Here is a 15,439-nt window from a genome sequence, read left to right as displayed (position 1 = left end):
GTCCTAAAAGGGTACACAATCTTGTCTACCTAACACATGACTCAATCATGCCTTAATATCTGAAGCAGAATCACACTTGTTATTGTGTTCAGATTTGATTTCGATTATTTTATTTTGACTTATTCAAATTATTATTCACTGGAATAACAAAGTACACAATAACATTCTTGGATTGTAGCATTCATTTTGAATGAAAGTGAATTCAGATAAGAACGTTTTCTATAACATTATTATGACACATCAAAAACCATAGCAGATCATCAAACTCCATACTATAGACCCACTAAAACATTCAGTATTGCAGGTTATTTGGAATGCCATCATATTTTAACTGGAACTTCATAAGTTGGACTTGTGATATAAGGTTTAAGACAATTTCGGATTTAATTGATAATATTGAAATTTTCCCCTTGTATGCTAGGGCAATGCCTTATTTGTTGAATTTTACAAACTTGTTGTTCTTCGCTCTGTTCTGTTACTTAATTTAAAGAACAGTACACACACACACACACACACACACACACACACACACACACACACACACATATATATATATATATATATATATATATATATATATATATATATATATATATATATATATATATATATATAAGGTAACGTATTAGCATCTGAAGCAATTACGTAAGAATGTCAAATGCTTTCCTAAACGAAAGACACATGTGAGACACTAATGACAGAAAGTTAACAGAAGAACCTGACTACTGCAAATAATCTTTCTTACATGGATACATTGATTTGTATCGGTTCTTTGAAGGATTTGCCAGGGCTGCATCGTGCGTCTTGGTCAACCCTTGACTGAATTCCTGTCATAAATACATATTGTTAACATATTAACCTCAATTGCTTATTTACATATCGCATATGGACAATGTATCATTTGCATAGTCAGGACATAGCTACAATGAATTTTCATGGGATTAAATTTAGGTAAATGCTCTGGGGCGTTTATCAATTACTGTATGTAATGGAAAAACAATTCTTGTTTAGTATTCAGTGTGTGCGTTTTAATGCCGTACGCATGTGTGATAGGCTTTGCCATTTAAGTTCTGGAAAAAAGATTTCGAAAGTTTCCAAAATGAAGTTTAATATGTGTAATATTTTGTTCAATTAGTGGCAAAGAACTATGGAATTGAAATACGTATCTTTCACGTGATCAAACATGTTTTACAATTTATCAAAGTCGTTTAGTCTTCTGAAGGTAAACCACAAATGGTATTGATTTTATGTAGTGATTTGTCTTACAAATCTATGGGAAAACCATGGATTTGCACAGAGCTATGATACAACAGTAATATGACATGTACTAATGTAGCGGAAGAATACTATAATCATCCAATTGCATATGCTAGTATTAAATGGACAGTCGGTATGTACCCTTTGAGAAATTGACGCTATATTTATCACACTGCATATGCTAGTATTAAACGGACTTCTGGCATGTACCCTTTGAGAAATAGACGCTGTATTTGCTATGTTATATTTTATTCCTAGGAAAGAAAACAACTTTCCAAATTAGGATCAATCAAATATATTTTCCAAATGAATATTTTCTTTCCTTTTGCATTACACGGTTGTTTGACAAAGTTTTAAGTATGTCCCTTTCTGCATGTTAATGGTATTATTCATGCTATCAGATTGTAACGAATTACGTTGTCGATAATTCTGTGAAGATGTAAGTCAATCTGTGTTTCTCGCCGAAACGTAGACAAGTACACATGTTATTTGTATTCAGTTAATGGAGGATATGGCACGAGCGACCATTATCAAGCCCGTGTTATTTGTATTCAATATGTGGAAGATATTACACGAGCGACTATTGGTTAGCCCATGTTTGTAGGAGTACAGGCAAAGCCATTGCTTATTACTTTAATAAAATGTTTCATTTGACTGACTTTTAATCATATTTGCCATGACTCATGATCAATTTAAGCCAATTCATTGTGTTACACATGTTACTTTGCCTTTTATACTGAGGTCAAGGTCACAAGCATAGAAAATGTGCGTTTAAGTTTTGTTTACATTCCTTTTTATTTGCCTTTATTTTTAATCCCTTTATTGGACTTTGCTCAACCTTTACGATCAATAGATATGAAACTAAAGCAATTCTTACAAGCAAGTGTTAGTTCATTGTTTGACGTTTTTATTTCAATGCTTGGATTGTGGCCTCGACATGCTGGCCCTGACATTTTGTATCGAGTACAACTCACTTATTACGAGAAAGCGAATTCGTGACGTGCGATGACTTTGAGGTACATTCGAGTGCATCTGTGACGTAATGCTTATGTCCTAATTTCAGTTAGTCAAATACAAAAGAAAAAAATCAAATGAGCTTAAGAAAACAAATTTCGTCAATGACGTAAGGCAGTAAGGCTTTCTTTGTATTCATTTAAAACGTCTTACTTACTTGGAACTCCGACTCAAATTCTTTTTTGTTTGCTTTCTTCTTCATAACGTTACCCCAAAAGGAGAAAACCGGTATACTCTGAGCTATCGGCTGTGTCTTTTTCTCTGTATTTTGGTATACACCATCTGAAAATCGAACATTGTTTTGTTTCCAGCAGCTTACCTTGAGACGCTTTTTTTGACACAAAACGAGACAGAAGGTTGAGTTAAAATTATGACGAAAGAATTTCTCTTGGTAATGAAGCTTATCCTATCGAAATGTTCTTATTATTTGTTCCTTAAAGTTTTCATGAATGTGGACTTTCAGATTGTATCTTTCTGTACGTTTTAATTATGTGACTGTATGAGTAAACAATGTTAGCAAATTTCGCTTTTGAATAAGACAAAAATTAACGATCTCGCAACCAATAATCTTTCTCTGAAAACGATAGGACTCGTTCAGACCTCTACGAATTTATCCACCGAAAAATACGAATTGTTCCAAAAACATGAAAATCCATACCTACTAAAATAAATGATTTCACAGAATCCATTTTGTGTAGCATCCTAAAAAATCAACATGGAAACGATTTAGGGAAAGTAATATAGAACACACTACTTGCTAACAATATTTATAGAACCACCGATTAGAAATTTACCTGTAGGAAGAGACGTATCTTCGATCTCTCGTGGTTTTCGATCACCGCTTTCTCCTTCCTGAATCACTTGCTGGAACACTTTTCGCTCCCGATTCGGCATAGAGGGAACTTCTTTGGTAAGGTTACTATAAGAGTCAACCAAACTCAGAGTTTTATGTAAATATTTGACAATCTCTGTAGATTTATCGATAATATGTTTCAGTTTATTCTAACGTTTCCAAAGATATGACGCTTACAAATCAAATGAATAGAGGTATATCATATTTAAAAAACCCAGACAATTCTTATGAAATATCTACTCCACTATGTTATGAATAGATGGTTTGCGTGTTTATCTTTTAGCCACATTAAAATAAATATAGGTATATCATTTTTTTAAAAACCCAAACAATTCTTATGCAGATGAGCGAGAAATATCTACTCCAGTATGTTATGAATATCTATATTGTGTGTTTAATTTAACCACATTTGTAAATTTTTACAACCATTTATAAACAACATATTGCATAGTTATTTTTTGTCCATAATTGTACGATATATTTAATATCATGTGTAGGCTATAAATAGGTTGTTTAATTAGATTTGAGTTCTAGATATGTTGTGATTATAAACTTGAAAGGGTCTTGAGAATGAAACTGTTTACAGTTTATGCTAATTTTCTATTAAGATCATGCGTTAATGACGCAGGTCATGTGGGGATTTATTGCGACATGCAACGCGGGTATGTATTGCCACATATATCGGGTAGAGATGTATTGCGATACAGAGACGTGGGATGTATATAAGAAGTGAAAGTGAACAACTATTCATTCCTATTGCTGTTTATATTCCTATTTTATTTTCACTTTCCATACGTATATAATGTTGTGTTTAGATGAGAGGAATCGTTTGTTTAAATTATTTATTGGAATTACAAAGTGTGAAAGTGATTGTTGGGACAAAACACATTTCGGGATTATTGTAAGACATTTTTGGATTATATCGCTTTGATACAGCAAGACTGTTGGCACTACGGGACATTCACGGTTATTGATAATCAACACATTAAAGACCTGGAACTCATTCAAAACACCCTTATTTTAAACTTGTGATAACAGTTTTAGGATAATTTGGGATTTCATTCACAACGCTTAAGTTCCACTTAAATTGTCATGTTATAATTTAGAGAATTGAATTTATTTAATTTTACTAAACTTATAAGTTTTACTTTCTCTTTTACTTAGCTTAAAGTCGTAGGGTAGTAACAAAACATTTGGGGGACCATTAGCGATATAAATATCTTTAAAAGATTTCAGAAGAATCCAAATTCTTTGTTAAATGTAAATTTACTTTGTTTCGGAGTTTTATTGTCTCTGGTAACAATTTAATTGTATACGTTTATGAACACTTTAGTGAAATTAACAGACATTCACAATGTCAACAAATGAAGTGAATTTTGTTTCAAATCCGATCTAGCAATGAGTTGAACCTTCGACAAAGAACGAATTGATTCAGATTGCCAAACATGTGTTATATTTCGGAAGTAAAAACATCTTCAGTAGAAAATACAAAATGTTTTGGCGCACTACTTCGTTGAAAATAATTTGATATATAAAATTGTTTTGGATTTGATTAGTGAGTCTCTACCTGGCTCTGACGAGAAACTAAAAGAATGCAGTTAAGAAATCAGACGGAGCTCAAGTCATGAAAGGTTCAGGAAGAAATGATCAAAATGAAGAGAGGCAAATGCAAATTCAAAAGGAGAAAGAAGAAAGAGAAATGAAATAAAGAAAACAGAAAGATAAAGACCAGAGATGCAAATGCAAATGAAAACACATAATGAAGAAAGAGAAAAAAGACAAATGCAAAGAAAACAAGGACAGAACAAATAATTCAGAGAGGGGAAAAAGACAGGAGGATAGAAGATAGACAAATATAGATGCAGAGAGAATGAGAAACAGAAGAAAGAGAAATGCAATTTAGATCATAAGAGTTATAACTGGCAGCGGAAAACACTCCTTCCCCACCCCCCCTTTATACACAATTTCAGTTTTGATATTACCATACATATTAGGTTAGTACAAACTTTTTGGGTAAAAGATGTAGATCAATATTTTATCATTTTGAGACAATTCCTGAACATCTGCAATGGCCAAGACAGCAATGAACTTTATTATTTACGAAGTGTACTGTTACGTCTAGGGGTTTCAACTTAATAATAATAATAATACGATTAGGTAAAATCCAAACAATCAGTCAAGGTTTTCCAAAATATAAATTTATCTAAATAAAATATAAAATCAAACAATGACTTAAGTGTATGAATTCCTTGTATGTAATCCTAAATGGTCTTAATTGTGCTATCAATTTCTCGCTAATCTGAAAAACTGTTCCAAGGTATTCAAAACAAAGCTCCTAGAGAGTTTATATGCTACAATGATAACGCCACTAAATTTAACAGAATTATTAACTCAAATGTTTTCCATTTCAATTTTATCACGTGAACGACGAATATCACTGAAGCCCTTGAATATAATCACATAATCCCAAGGTATTAAATGTTAAAATTAATGATTATCTTCTCCACTATATCCAATTAACATATAACTGTCAATCACTATCTTGTTCTCAATGAGTCTTATGAAAACAAGGATAACTGCACAAGAATAAAGCAAACAGGGCGTATGGTCATTACATAGTGCGTTATGTATATTAAATTTGCGTTGTTTGTTATATTTTTTATTTCATTATAAGATATTGTAATGCAACATTTTATGGTGGACTTAACCTTGTCCAAAAATAATATTTTCTACTTGACCTTAGTTATTGAGGTTTATATTCTGTAAACAACTTGTGTCTGTAATTATATGATTATTTTGTAATTTAATTTGCAGTAACGTAAGTACTTGTTTCATTTTCAATTCGTATTCTAGCAAAATAAATTATTTGCTAGATGTTACGAAGCTTGTTGCTTTTCACCTTTTTCTGTTACTTATTTTAAAAGCATTGTCTCGCAACAAGTGTCCATTTACGTCTCAAATAAACAATCTCTGATTCACAATAATTCAAAGAATAATTTGAATCGTATTATTTCGTTTCCCTTTCGTCAGCATGCGTGTGTTCTCCATATTGTACGTGCACTTTGAATCACACTCTTTGTTTTACGTGATCCCAATCATGCTCGCACCATTCCTGACATGCTTAATTGTTCATTTCACCTTAGCGAACGATCTTGTTAACAATGAGATTCTTGTTAAAACGTATACGTGTACTATAACTATAATATTAACCATTAAATTAAAGGATTTAAAACAGAATTCTCAGCCTCAAAATACTAAAAGAAAAATTATATTATGAATTCAAAAGATGATATATAATACTTTAGCAGTATTTACTGGCACAGCTAGTAAACCTACACGTCATTGTTGGCACAACAAAATGTTGATAATGGTATATGAAGGGATATGAGTTAGTACTTAAGGCATATTGACAGAGGTTTATGAATTGTAGAAGGAAAATTGGACAAAGCTATATCGGATTTTGAAGGAAAACAGAACAATTATGTCACAGATGATGTTCTGCCAAGAAGGTTGGGCAAGATTACGATAGCCTCAGGAAGCTTACATTAGTTGAATACTTCAAACATTGCGTCCTTTGTTATGTAAAAACCTTCCTTGATGAGCAAAATGTAGAACATTTGAAGAGTGCTGATCAAACAGCTGACTAATATCCCTTGACTCACCAAATATTCGTTTTTCAATAAATGTGAAAATGGCGACCGCAAGAGGTACTCGCGTGTGACACGTATTGAGTGAGATATTAAATTCTTGTTCTAAACTCATAATGAGACCAAATTCTCAGTCTAGCCCATGAAGCGCCCTTTGATGGTCATTTAGGAGTTAACAGGACTTATCACAAGACCTAGAAACCATTTTTACTGACAGAATATTAAAAGTAAGGCTTCTAAAAGTTGTAGACCTTGTCACGTGTCAAATGGTAACAAAACCAAATCAGAAGATACCTAAGTCTCATCTGTAACCTATGCTAGCATTTGACGAACCATGTGGCAGAACAATGGAATACTGTGTCAGTCCTTATCCTAAAACCATGTCAGTCTACCATTACTTGTTTAAAATAATGTGTGCTTACCTCCTAAATCCCAGAGGCAGATAGTTTCAGGAATATTAAAACTAAAATCGTAGTAAAACTTTCATAAAGTGTTTTACACGTTTTGACCATCTAAAATTAATCCGATATGATCATGGGTCTAATTTAAATTTAATACATCAATTAGGCATCCACCAGCTTAAATATTCTGCTAATCACCCTAAAAGTCAATGGACTTTATAACAATTTCATCAAAACTTTGATGAATATGATTCGGGCATATTCCTTTGATACATGAAACGATTGCGATGAAGGTGTTCATTTGCTGTTCTTAGCTGTTTCGAAATCATTTCAAGAATGTTTACGTTTTATTCCTTTTGAACTAGTTTTTGGATATAATGTGCGTGGACCATTGAAGTTGTTAGAAGAAACTTAGTTTACTCGACGATTTAGATTTTGTTTTACTGTCTTTGATATCAGATACAAGTTTTCAAACATCTGTGAAGTAGCATGAAGTAATATTCACTCTACCTTTCAATTAGAAATATTTGGAAAAAAGAAATTCAGTATTTGCTGGAGAATGATTGCATTAAACAAACGAAAGTAACTGAAGTTTACCCTGTATTCTTGTGCCGAATCCAGATATTTCCTGTATGTATACTCACTTTCAAAGTGAACAGTGTCACCGAAACGGATGTATTTCCAATACTTAGAATCAGGGACTGCACTGACAAATGCAAAATATGTCACAAGCTTGACCTTTTCAAAAGATTTTTGAAAAGCTCCACTCAGGGGAAAGAGTCAAAATCCATATGGACTTAAAAATATAAAGTGATGACGTATGATACAAAAGGTCTTAGTCAACATTCCAGCCTATGATGAACATGATAGCATCTGGTCCATATCATTGTGATATGTACATCAATGACGCCATCATCTAGAACAAAACCCGGACAGATCACTGTGAAACCATTCGGAATTTCTTTGATCGATTTAAATGCAAATTTGACACTTATCTCAAACGAAATTCAGTTTTCATATGCTTGTGTTACATTTAGACCATATAATAAGACACGGTGAAATTAAACCTGTTAAAGTTAATTTTAATGCTGTCTCTGAATTCCTTGTGCCCTTTAGCAAAAAGGCATCTAGTGCGTTTTTTATGTATGTCTCAATATTATCGGATAAGTTACATATATATTTCCTTTATTGCTGACTTTATTAAGTAAGTTTCATTGGTCTGACAAATAACTAGAGGAGTTTGTTAAATTAAAGGTCATAAATACGAGTGCACCAGTTCATTCAGAACAAAACTGCAACCAATCATTTAAAATTTATATTGATATACGTAAGCACGGGATTGCATTCGGAACACTCTATTCTTTTGGATGCATCATAGAACTATATTGATTGTTTGAGATTTAATTCAAAATACTGTAGCTCCGATTAACATATCAAATTATAACTTAGAGAATAAAATTATCTTTAAAATATTACTAAAATGTATTTTTCTGTTGCTCAGTTAAGAACATAGAGTCGTAACACGTATGCAAGATGTATTTGTTTCATACTGACACATTACTTAAATTATTACCTTCGATTTCTCCTCACTCTCAAAACGACAAGGACGATGATTAAAACTATGATCCCGATGACAACAGGAACAACAACACCGATTATGATACCACTGTCTGACGGAAGGGGTGGCATACTTATTTCTGAATAAAATGAATATTTGAGAATAAAGCAATTAACATTTGCGTCAGCATATAACAAACTTCAAGAAAATCTTTTTCTGAGATAAATATATTATATATATTGTTTTCTGAGAAAACTGAACACTGTTTTGTATAACCACTCCAATAATACCCTGCGGAATTAACGTAACATATATCACCTACATCGCCACTGAAAATGTAACCATCGGTGTCAAGATATATAGGACCTAGATTGCTATGACACATAATCTTCATCGCCTTGATATATATATATATATATATATATATATATATATATATATATATATATATATATATATATATATATATATTGTTCAACATATGTATTACATCGCTATGACATATATCAGACCTACGAAACACGCTCCAGTATTAGTAATCCTCATGGGAAGTGTCTCTGATGATTTGAGACGAATTACATATTACATAATTGTTAACGTTGTGTCAGTGAATGGAAAGTGTTAAAATCAGTTTCAATGTGACATGGCATACCTAGTGTACACTTCTCATCTTTCCATCCATCTTGACAGCCATGTATGCACGTTCCATTTATGGTTGAACAACTGTCAGTGCCGTGCATACACTTACCACAGATTTCATTGCATCCATAGCCATATGTCCCTTTCTCGCATTCTAAGAAAATGATCAGCAAATAGCATTATAAAATCTATCGCATTTTTTGGGTTTCTTTTTTCATTTTACTATTATGACTCTGTGATCTTCATACAAGTAATAGAAAAAGCGAGAAGAAACAATCTTTGTTATCTTCAACAAATAATTAATTTCCTTAGAATACAAAGTGAAAATGTAAAAAAAGAATCTTACGGTATCGCGAATTAAATCCAAAAGAATCTTAGAATTACAAATACAAGTCCTAATTATGAATGTTCTTTAGTGGAAATCCAAAATAAATCCAACGGTGGAACTTTTGCTGTGCATATTGTGGCCCACGTAGTGTTGACGTGCCAACAGATTATCTTGTATCACAACAATACAATCTAAGAATATATCCTTATTTGAAATTTCCTATAAGGTCCAGTTTCTTTTGCCAGGAATACTACTGTTAGGCACTTTTTATTTCCAGAGACCAATAACTTGAATTAAATAATTTATATTAAAGAAATTCCACCCCAAATGCATCACTGGGTATAACAGTACCGATTCTACTAAGCTCATACAGCAAGAATAATTAATTTCTAGAAAAACAACATTATATAGTTCTCTTCTTGACCACAGGTTACAATTTGCCTTTTTCATATTTCCTGACGCAAAGTTTCCTTCTGAAATGTTCCAAATGTTACAAGATGAAATCTTAGTTATAATTAGAATTCTACTTCTAAAATTATAATATAAAATGTAGTAAACAAAAGGTAGAACCAGCATTCATGGGGAATTTCAAACGTTCTCGACTAAGATTGAGATAAACATGTTTACTATGTTATGTATATCTATATTTTTTGTAACTCCTGCTACAAGATTTTATTAAATTTTAACCATAATTTATTCATGGCTATAAACCGCACGTAATATATTTAGTTAAATTCTGCATACATGATATGATCTTATGAGTGTAGTAGTTTCATAGGATCTATAAAAAAATGCCTATTTATGTCCTGACGCTTATTAATGATAATCTTAATAATAACACTTGGTGGCGCATATGGCTCTCAGTGGCAGATGAGGTTTCGACGTTTCTAGAATAATTCTGTAACTTCCTATTGGTTGGGCTAGGTCATGTGAATATGCAAAATCGATGCAAAACGAGTGGCATTGCCTATCACACGAGGTCTATTGGGAAATACACTTGCAATATATGGTGTATATAAAGAGAGAACTGACTAATAAGATTCATTCCGATTATGAAGTCATTCACATTTCTTGTGTTCCTTTTGTAATGTATGCAGACGTGTTTATGCCGTACGTAGATAAGAGGTAAAACGATTTTTTTGCACTTTTCAGTGGATATAGAAAGTGCTCATTTGTTGCACTATAATATTATTCCAGAACTGTTATACATCATTCGAAGAAAATCTGGACAACGCCATATTGACAACGTCAGAGATGATGGATGACCAGAACATTTCCGGTTTTGAGATTTATAAGGAACTGTTCATTCATTTACGAATTTTATAGACCTTTATAATGATTTGTTTCGAGGCACCTCATAATACTGTAAGTTCCTCGCGCATTTGTATTTATATCTTTGAAAAATAAATTATTTTTTAACTTATACAAACGTTGTTGGGTTGTTTTCTTCTCTGTTACTTAATTTGTGACCGTAGGTACGAAACAACTACAAAACCAAAATCAATGAGTCAGGTCAGGTCGAAAAGAAACCTGATTTTAGACATGGTTAAGTCCAAAATACAATTATGCATAGCACATAATGAAAACAAAATACAAATACTAACAAAAAATGTAAATTAAATATAAATAACACTTCGAAAATGAACAGCAAGAAAGCATTATGAAGCGAATCTCGTCTTATGTTTTCTTTTTAATATATTACCTGATAATATACCTTTCATGGATTTTTAGTATGGCATCAAATCCTATATTAAATGTGTAATACCCGAATATGTTAACATCAGAGAGTAAGTATATCCAATTTTGTTTCACAAGAAATAAATATGGTTCGTAAATAATAGGATGATCCTATAGTCACATTGATATTTCCTCTAGTTCTTTCCAAAATGATATTGCCATGAACCACACTCTGATATGTTCGATTTCAATAAATATATCTGACGTTATTTACTTCATGAATATTCAAAATATTTAACTGCATTACCTATAGAGGCATTTTGTTCATAAGATCTGAGGGTATAACTGATGGAGCACAGTCCCTTGCAACGATCTGATACACACTGTTGTATTGCTTTATATCTTGTAAGGGCTCTTCGATCCCTTAACTTTATCACGGGAAAGCAAACTAGCACGGCACATGCAAAATACTTTATATTGTCGGCTAAATATTTAGAACACTTACAAAAAAGAGAGCTCACACTGTTGCTATCGTCTTTAATCACATATATTCATTTCAAAACATTTTTGCACGAAACAAGACAAAACATTCTGCTAGAATATAATTTGGTGTAGAGAAGAAGTGCGCGATTGATGATTTAGCCACAATTAATTGATAAGCAAACTTTTTACCTTTCACTTATTTGCAACCCTCAACCTACTACGTCTTAAAGTAGTCAGAATTGCCTACACCTTTAGCAGATAATGTCAGTTTTACTGAAATCAACATCATACAATAATTGACATAAATTACTTAGACTCTTAGATTATAATATGGCATGGAGTGGACTTACTGTTATTTAAAATTACGAATAATTATATCTTAAATGTACGAAGACAAATACGTGTCTCAGAATAAAATATCAAACGAATGACAAAGCTTGTTGTGCATTATATTATTTTGCCTTAGAAATCCGACTACCTAAATTTGCACACTCCTCCCTACCATCCAGCTTCACAACCGCCTATGCACTGCCCTTCTGTTGCTCAACAAACGAATAATGACACCTTTTAAACAGATACCAAAATTTCTCTTCTCTTAAAACCACATATTCCACTTTCTCATTCTTAGAAAAGAGGACAATAAAAAAGGCTTTCAGAACAGGTGTGCACTTCTTCTTTCCTTGTGACTACGTGCATTTAGGTCACCGGGAAATTCTAAACGAAACTGTTCTTGCAGACTAAATATATGTTTAAATCCAGCAACTCTTGAAACAGTATAAAATAATTCCCTTTATTTTCTTTTATTAATTAATTTCTGTGACAAGAAAGAAATCATTAAGATTTCCCTTAAATTATCATTACCATTAGCATTCTAACAAATAGAATACTTTAATGGCATCGAATCAAAGACGAATCCAGTGATAATTAATCACGGCAAAGGCACATAGTACCACATCATCAGGAAACGTTTGCGAAAAATGTGAGCATAAATACAAATTATCATTTACTGATATATACTGACGATTCCTTACTCCTTTATTTCAAACCTAATTTACAACTGCAAAGATCAAAAATTTGCATCCTCTTAAGTACAGATACGTTTCCCACGATGATTACACATCGGCGTGACATTGTTTAGATAAAAGCTAAGGAACAAGAGAGCTAAAATAATTACAACGTACATTTTGTTCGAGATAATACATAACTTTTCAAAATGGAATATGATATACCCTGTGTGCATCTTTCTCCCCGCCATCCAGCTTTACAACCGAGTTTGCACTCTCCGTCAATCGTTGAACAGCTGCTATTGCCATTTAAACACATGCCACAGGTATTATTGCATCCGTACCCATATGTTCCTTTCTGGCATGCTAAAAAGACAAAATGCAAAACATCATTTTAGAATTCATTAAATCTTTTAACTATTTTAAAATAATAATGTATTCAACTTACTTATCCAAGCAGAGCATCTTCTTTGCACAAAGAAACACTCGCATTCTGAACAGTCCGAAATTTTGCTAAAAGTAGCTGTCCAAATGTAATCTAATATAGGCGATGTACTAGTCTTATGCGCATATCTGCTATGATTATGACAACTTACAACCTACTTGCGATTAAATCTGCATTTTCAAATGGAATGTTACATACCCTGTTTACAAGTTCGTCCATACCATCCAGCTTCACAACCGACCTTGCAATGTCCGTCAACACTTGAACAGCTGTTGTTGCCACGAAAACACATTCCACAGGTTTCATTACACCCGTACCCATATGCTCCTTTATCGCACACTACGCGTAAACAAAGTGACGTTTTGTCATTAATACAAATTGCGAATTCCTTTGAAAGAGGATGTATGTGTTTTGTAACTTCTCATTAAATTATGTCCTTGTGCAAACAATATTTAATTTCTGAAAATCCAGATTCTTTATTGAAAGGGCTTTGTATTGCACTAAACAAATCAAATTACGAAACTACAGATTCTTATTATTGAAAAAATAATGCATTCGTTGGTAGATTTTACTGTATTAAATGCAAATTTATTTTGAAAATGACAACATACAGTCTATTCGAAACAATATCCGCATTTTCCGAATCTGACATACCTTGTTTGCACGTTGCTCCCCACCAGCCAGCTTCACAACCGTGCTGGCACAGTCCATTATTCGTTGAACAGCTATTGTTGCCGTTGAAACACACGCCACACGTTTCATTACATCCGTGTCCGTAGGCTCCTTTATTGCATTCTAAAGGGAACAAATTATTTCACATTAGTTTAGGATAAACACTATTCTTACTTTTTTTAAAGGAGTGCTATATAAGTAATTTTCCTTCTCATCCGTGTAGAGTATGTTCTTGCGGAAAATGTTTAAATTCTGCAACTCGCTGCCCTTGTTACCAATACCTACAAAAGATAATGAATACCAGGAAATATACTTGTGTGATGTACAGATCTACTTTGAATATGACAACGTACAGAATGTTTGAGAGTACAGCCGTATTGTTCGATGGAATGTGACATATCCGGTTAGAAGTTCTGCGCAGTCATCCACCTTCACATCTCACCTCACATTCTGCAAAAAAGCGTTGAACAGCTGTTGCTGCCGCTAAACGACATGCCACATGGTTTATTAAAATTGTATTATCTAAAAATGATGTTACATATTTCTTTCCATTTATGATACTGTATATGAGTATACGGCTATGGAATCCGACTGCTCCTATCTCCTATGTAGTACGCCGTATGCTCTTGCGTCGCATCCTTAGAGGAAACAATATATTTCACAGCATTTTAGGATAAACAAACTGAGTATTTCCCTTGAAAGTAAGTCACCAGGAACATTGTATTTCCCATCCATGTGGAGTATTTTCTTGCGGAATAAAGCTAATATTTAAATTCCAGAAACTCATTGCCGTTGTTAATAATATCCAAATATCGCATTGCAAACAGTATAATAGTAGCATGTACATATATGTTACTTTAATAATGACAACTTACAGATTGTTCGAAATTACAATTCTATTTTCCAATGGGATGTGACATACCCTGTTTACAAGTTCCTCCCTGCCACCCAGCTTCACAACCGACCTTGCAATGTCCATCAATACTTGAACAGCTGTTGTTGCCACTAAAACACATTCCACAGGTTTCATTACACCCGTACCCATATGCTCCTTTATGGCACACTATACGAAAATGAAACACAAAGTCACATTTTGTCATTAACACATATTGTGAATTCCTTTAAAAGAGGATGTATGTGTTCTGTAACTTCTCATCAGATTATGTCCTTGTGCAAACAATATTTAATTTCTGAAAATCCAGATTCTTTATTGAAAGCGGTCGTTCCAATATAATACATTTCGGGCATTATACTGGAGTTTTGTGCAGATTTATTTTGATAATCACAACTTACAATTTGTTATTCTAATGGAATACACAACGCATGGTTTACAAGTACTCCCCGCTATCCAGCTTTCCAAACGACCTGTCAACGTCCACCTGTAACTGAATATTTGTTGTTGCCGCTAAAACACATGCCACAAGTTTAATTAGACTTGTTGCTACATGTTCGTTTTTCACA

General features: G+C 32.9%; 1 protein-coding gene across 4 annotated transcripts in view; it reads right to left on the bottom strand.

Moving 5' to 3' along the window:
• Positions 1 to 15,439, bottom strand: part of LOC149796716 (uncharacterized) — an 81,934-nt gene that overhangs the window by 13,961 nt on the left and 52,534 nt on the right. For 2 of the 4 annotated variants that reach the window (XM_089961353.1, XM_089961352.1), the window contains exons 7-15: positions 14,901 to 15,041; positions 13,961 to 14,101; positions 13,505 to 13,645; positions 13,087 to 13,227; positions 9,383 to 9,523; positions 8,746 to 8,869; positions 3,066 to 3,190; positions 2,429 to 2,553; positions 746 to 827 (exon numbers count right to left, since the gene is read on the bottom strand). In XM_089961353.1, the coding sequence (XP_089817479.1) occupies positions 746 to 827; positions 2,429 to 2,553; positions 3,066 to 3,190; positions 8,746 to 8,869; positions 9,383 to 9,523; positions 13,087 to 13,227; positions 13,505 to 13,645; positions 13,961 to 14,101; positions 14,901 to 15,041 (1,161 nt within the window). The remainder of the gene's footprint in view (positions 1 to 745; positions 828 to 2,428; positions 2,554 to 3,065; positions 3,191 to 8,745; positions 8,870 to 9,382; positions 9,524 to 13,086; positions 13,228 to 13,504; positions 13,646 to 13,960; positions 14,102 to 14,900; positions 15,042 to 15,439) is intronic. The other 2 variants (XM_089961354.1, XM_089961355.1) reach the window with 2 other exon arrangements.

The sequence above is a fragment of the Sinohyriopsis cumingii genome, chromosome 6 (genome assembly GCF_028554795.1).
Source record: "Sinohyriopsis cumingii isolate HCF-2022 chromosome 6, ASM2855479v2, whole genome shotgun sequence".
Lineage (NCBI taxonomy): Eukaryota > Metazoa > Mollusca > Bivalvia > Unionida > Unionidae > Sinohyriopsis > Sinohyriopsis cumingii.
This window is presented reverse-complemented; position numbering and strand designations above follow the sequence as displayed.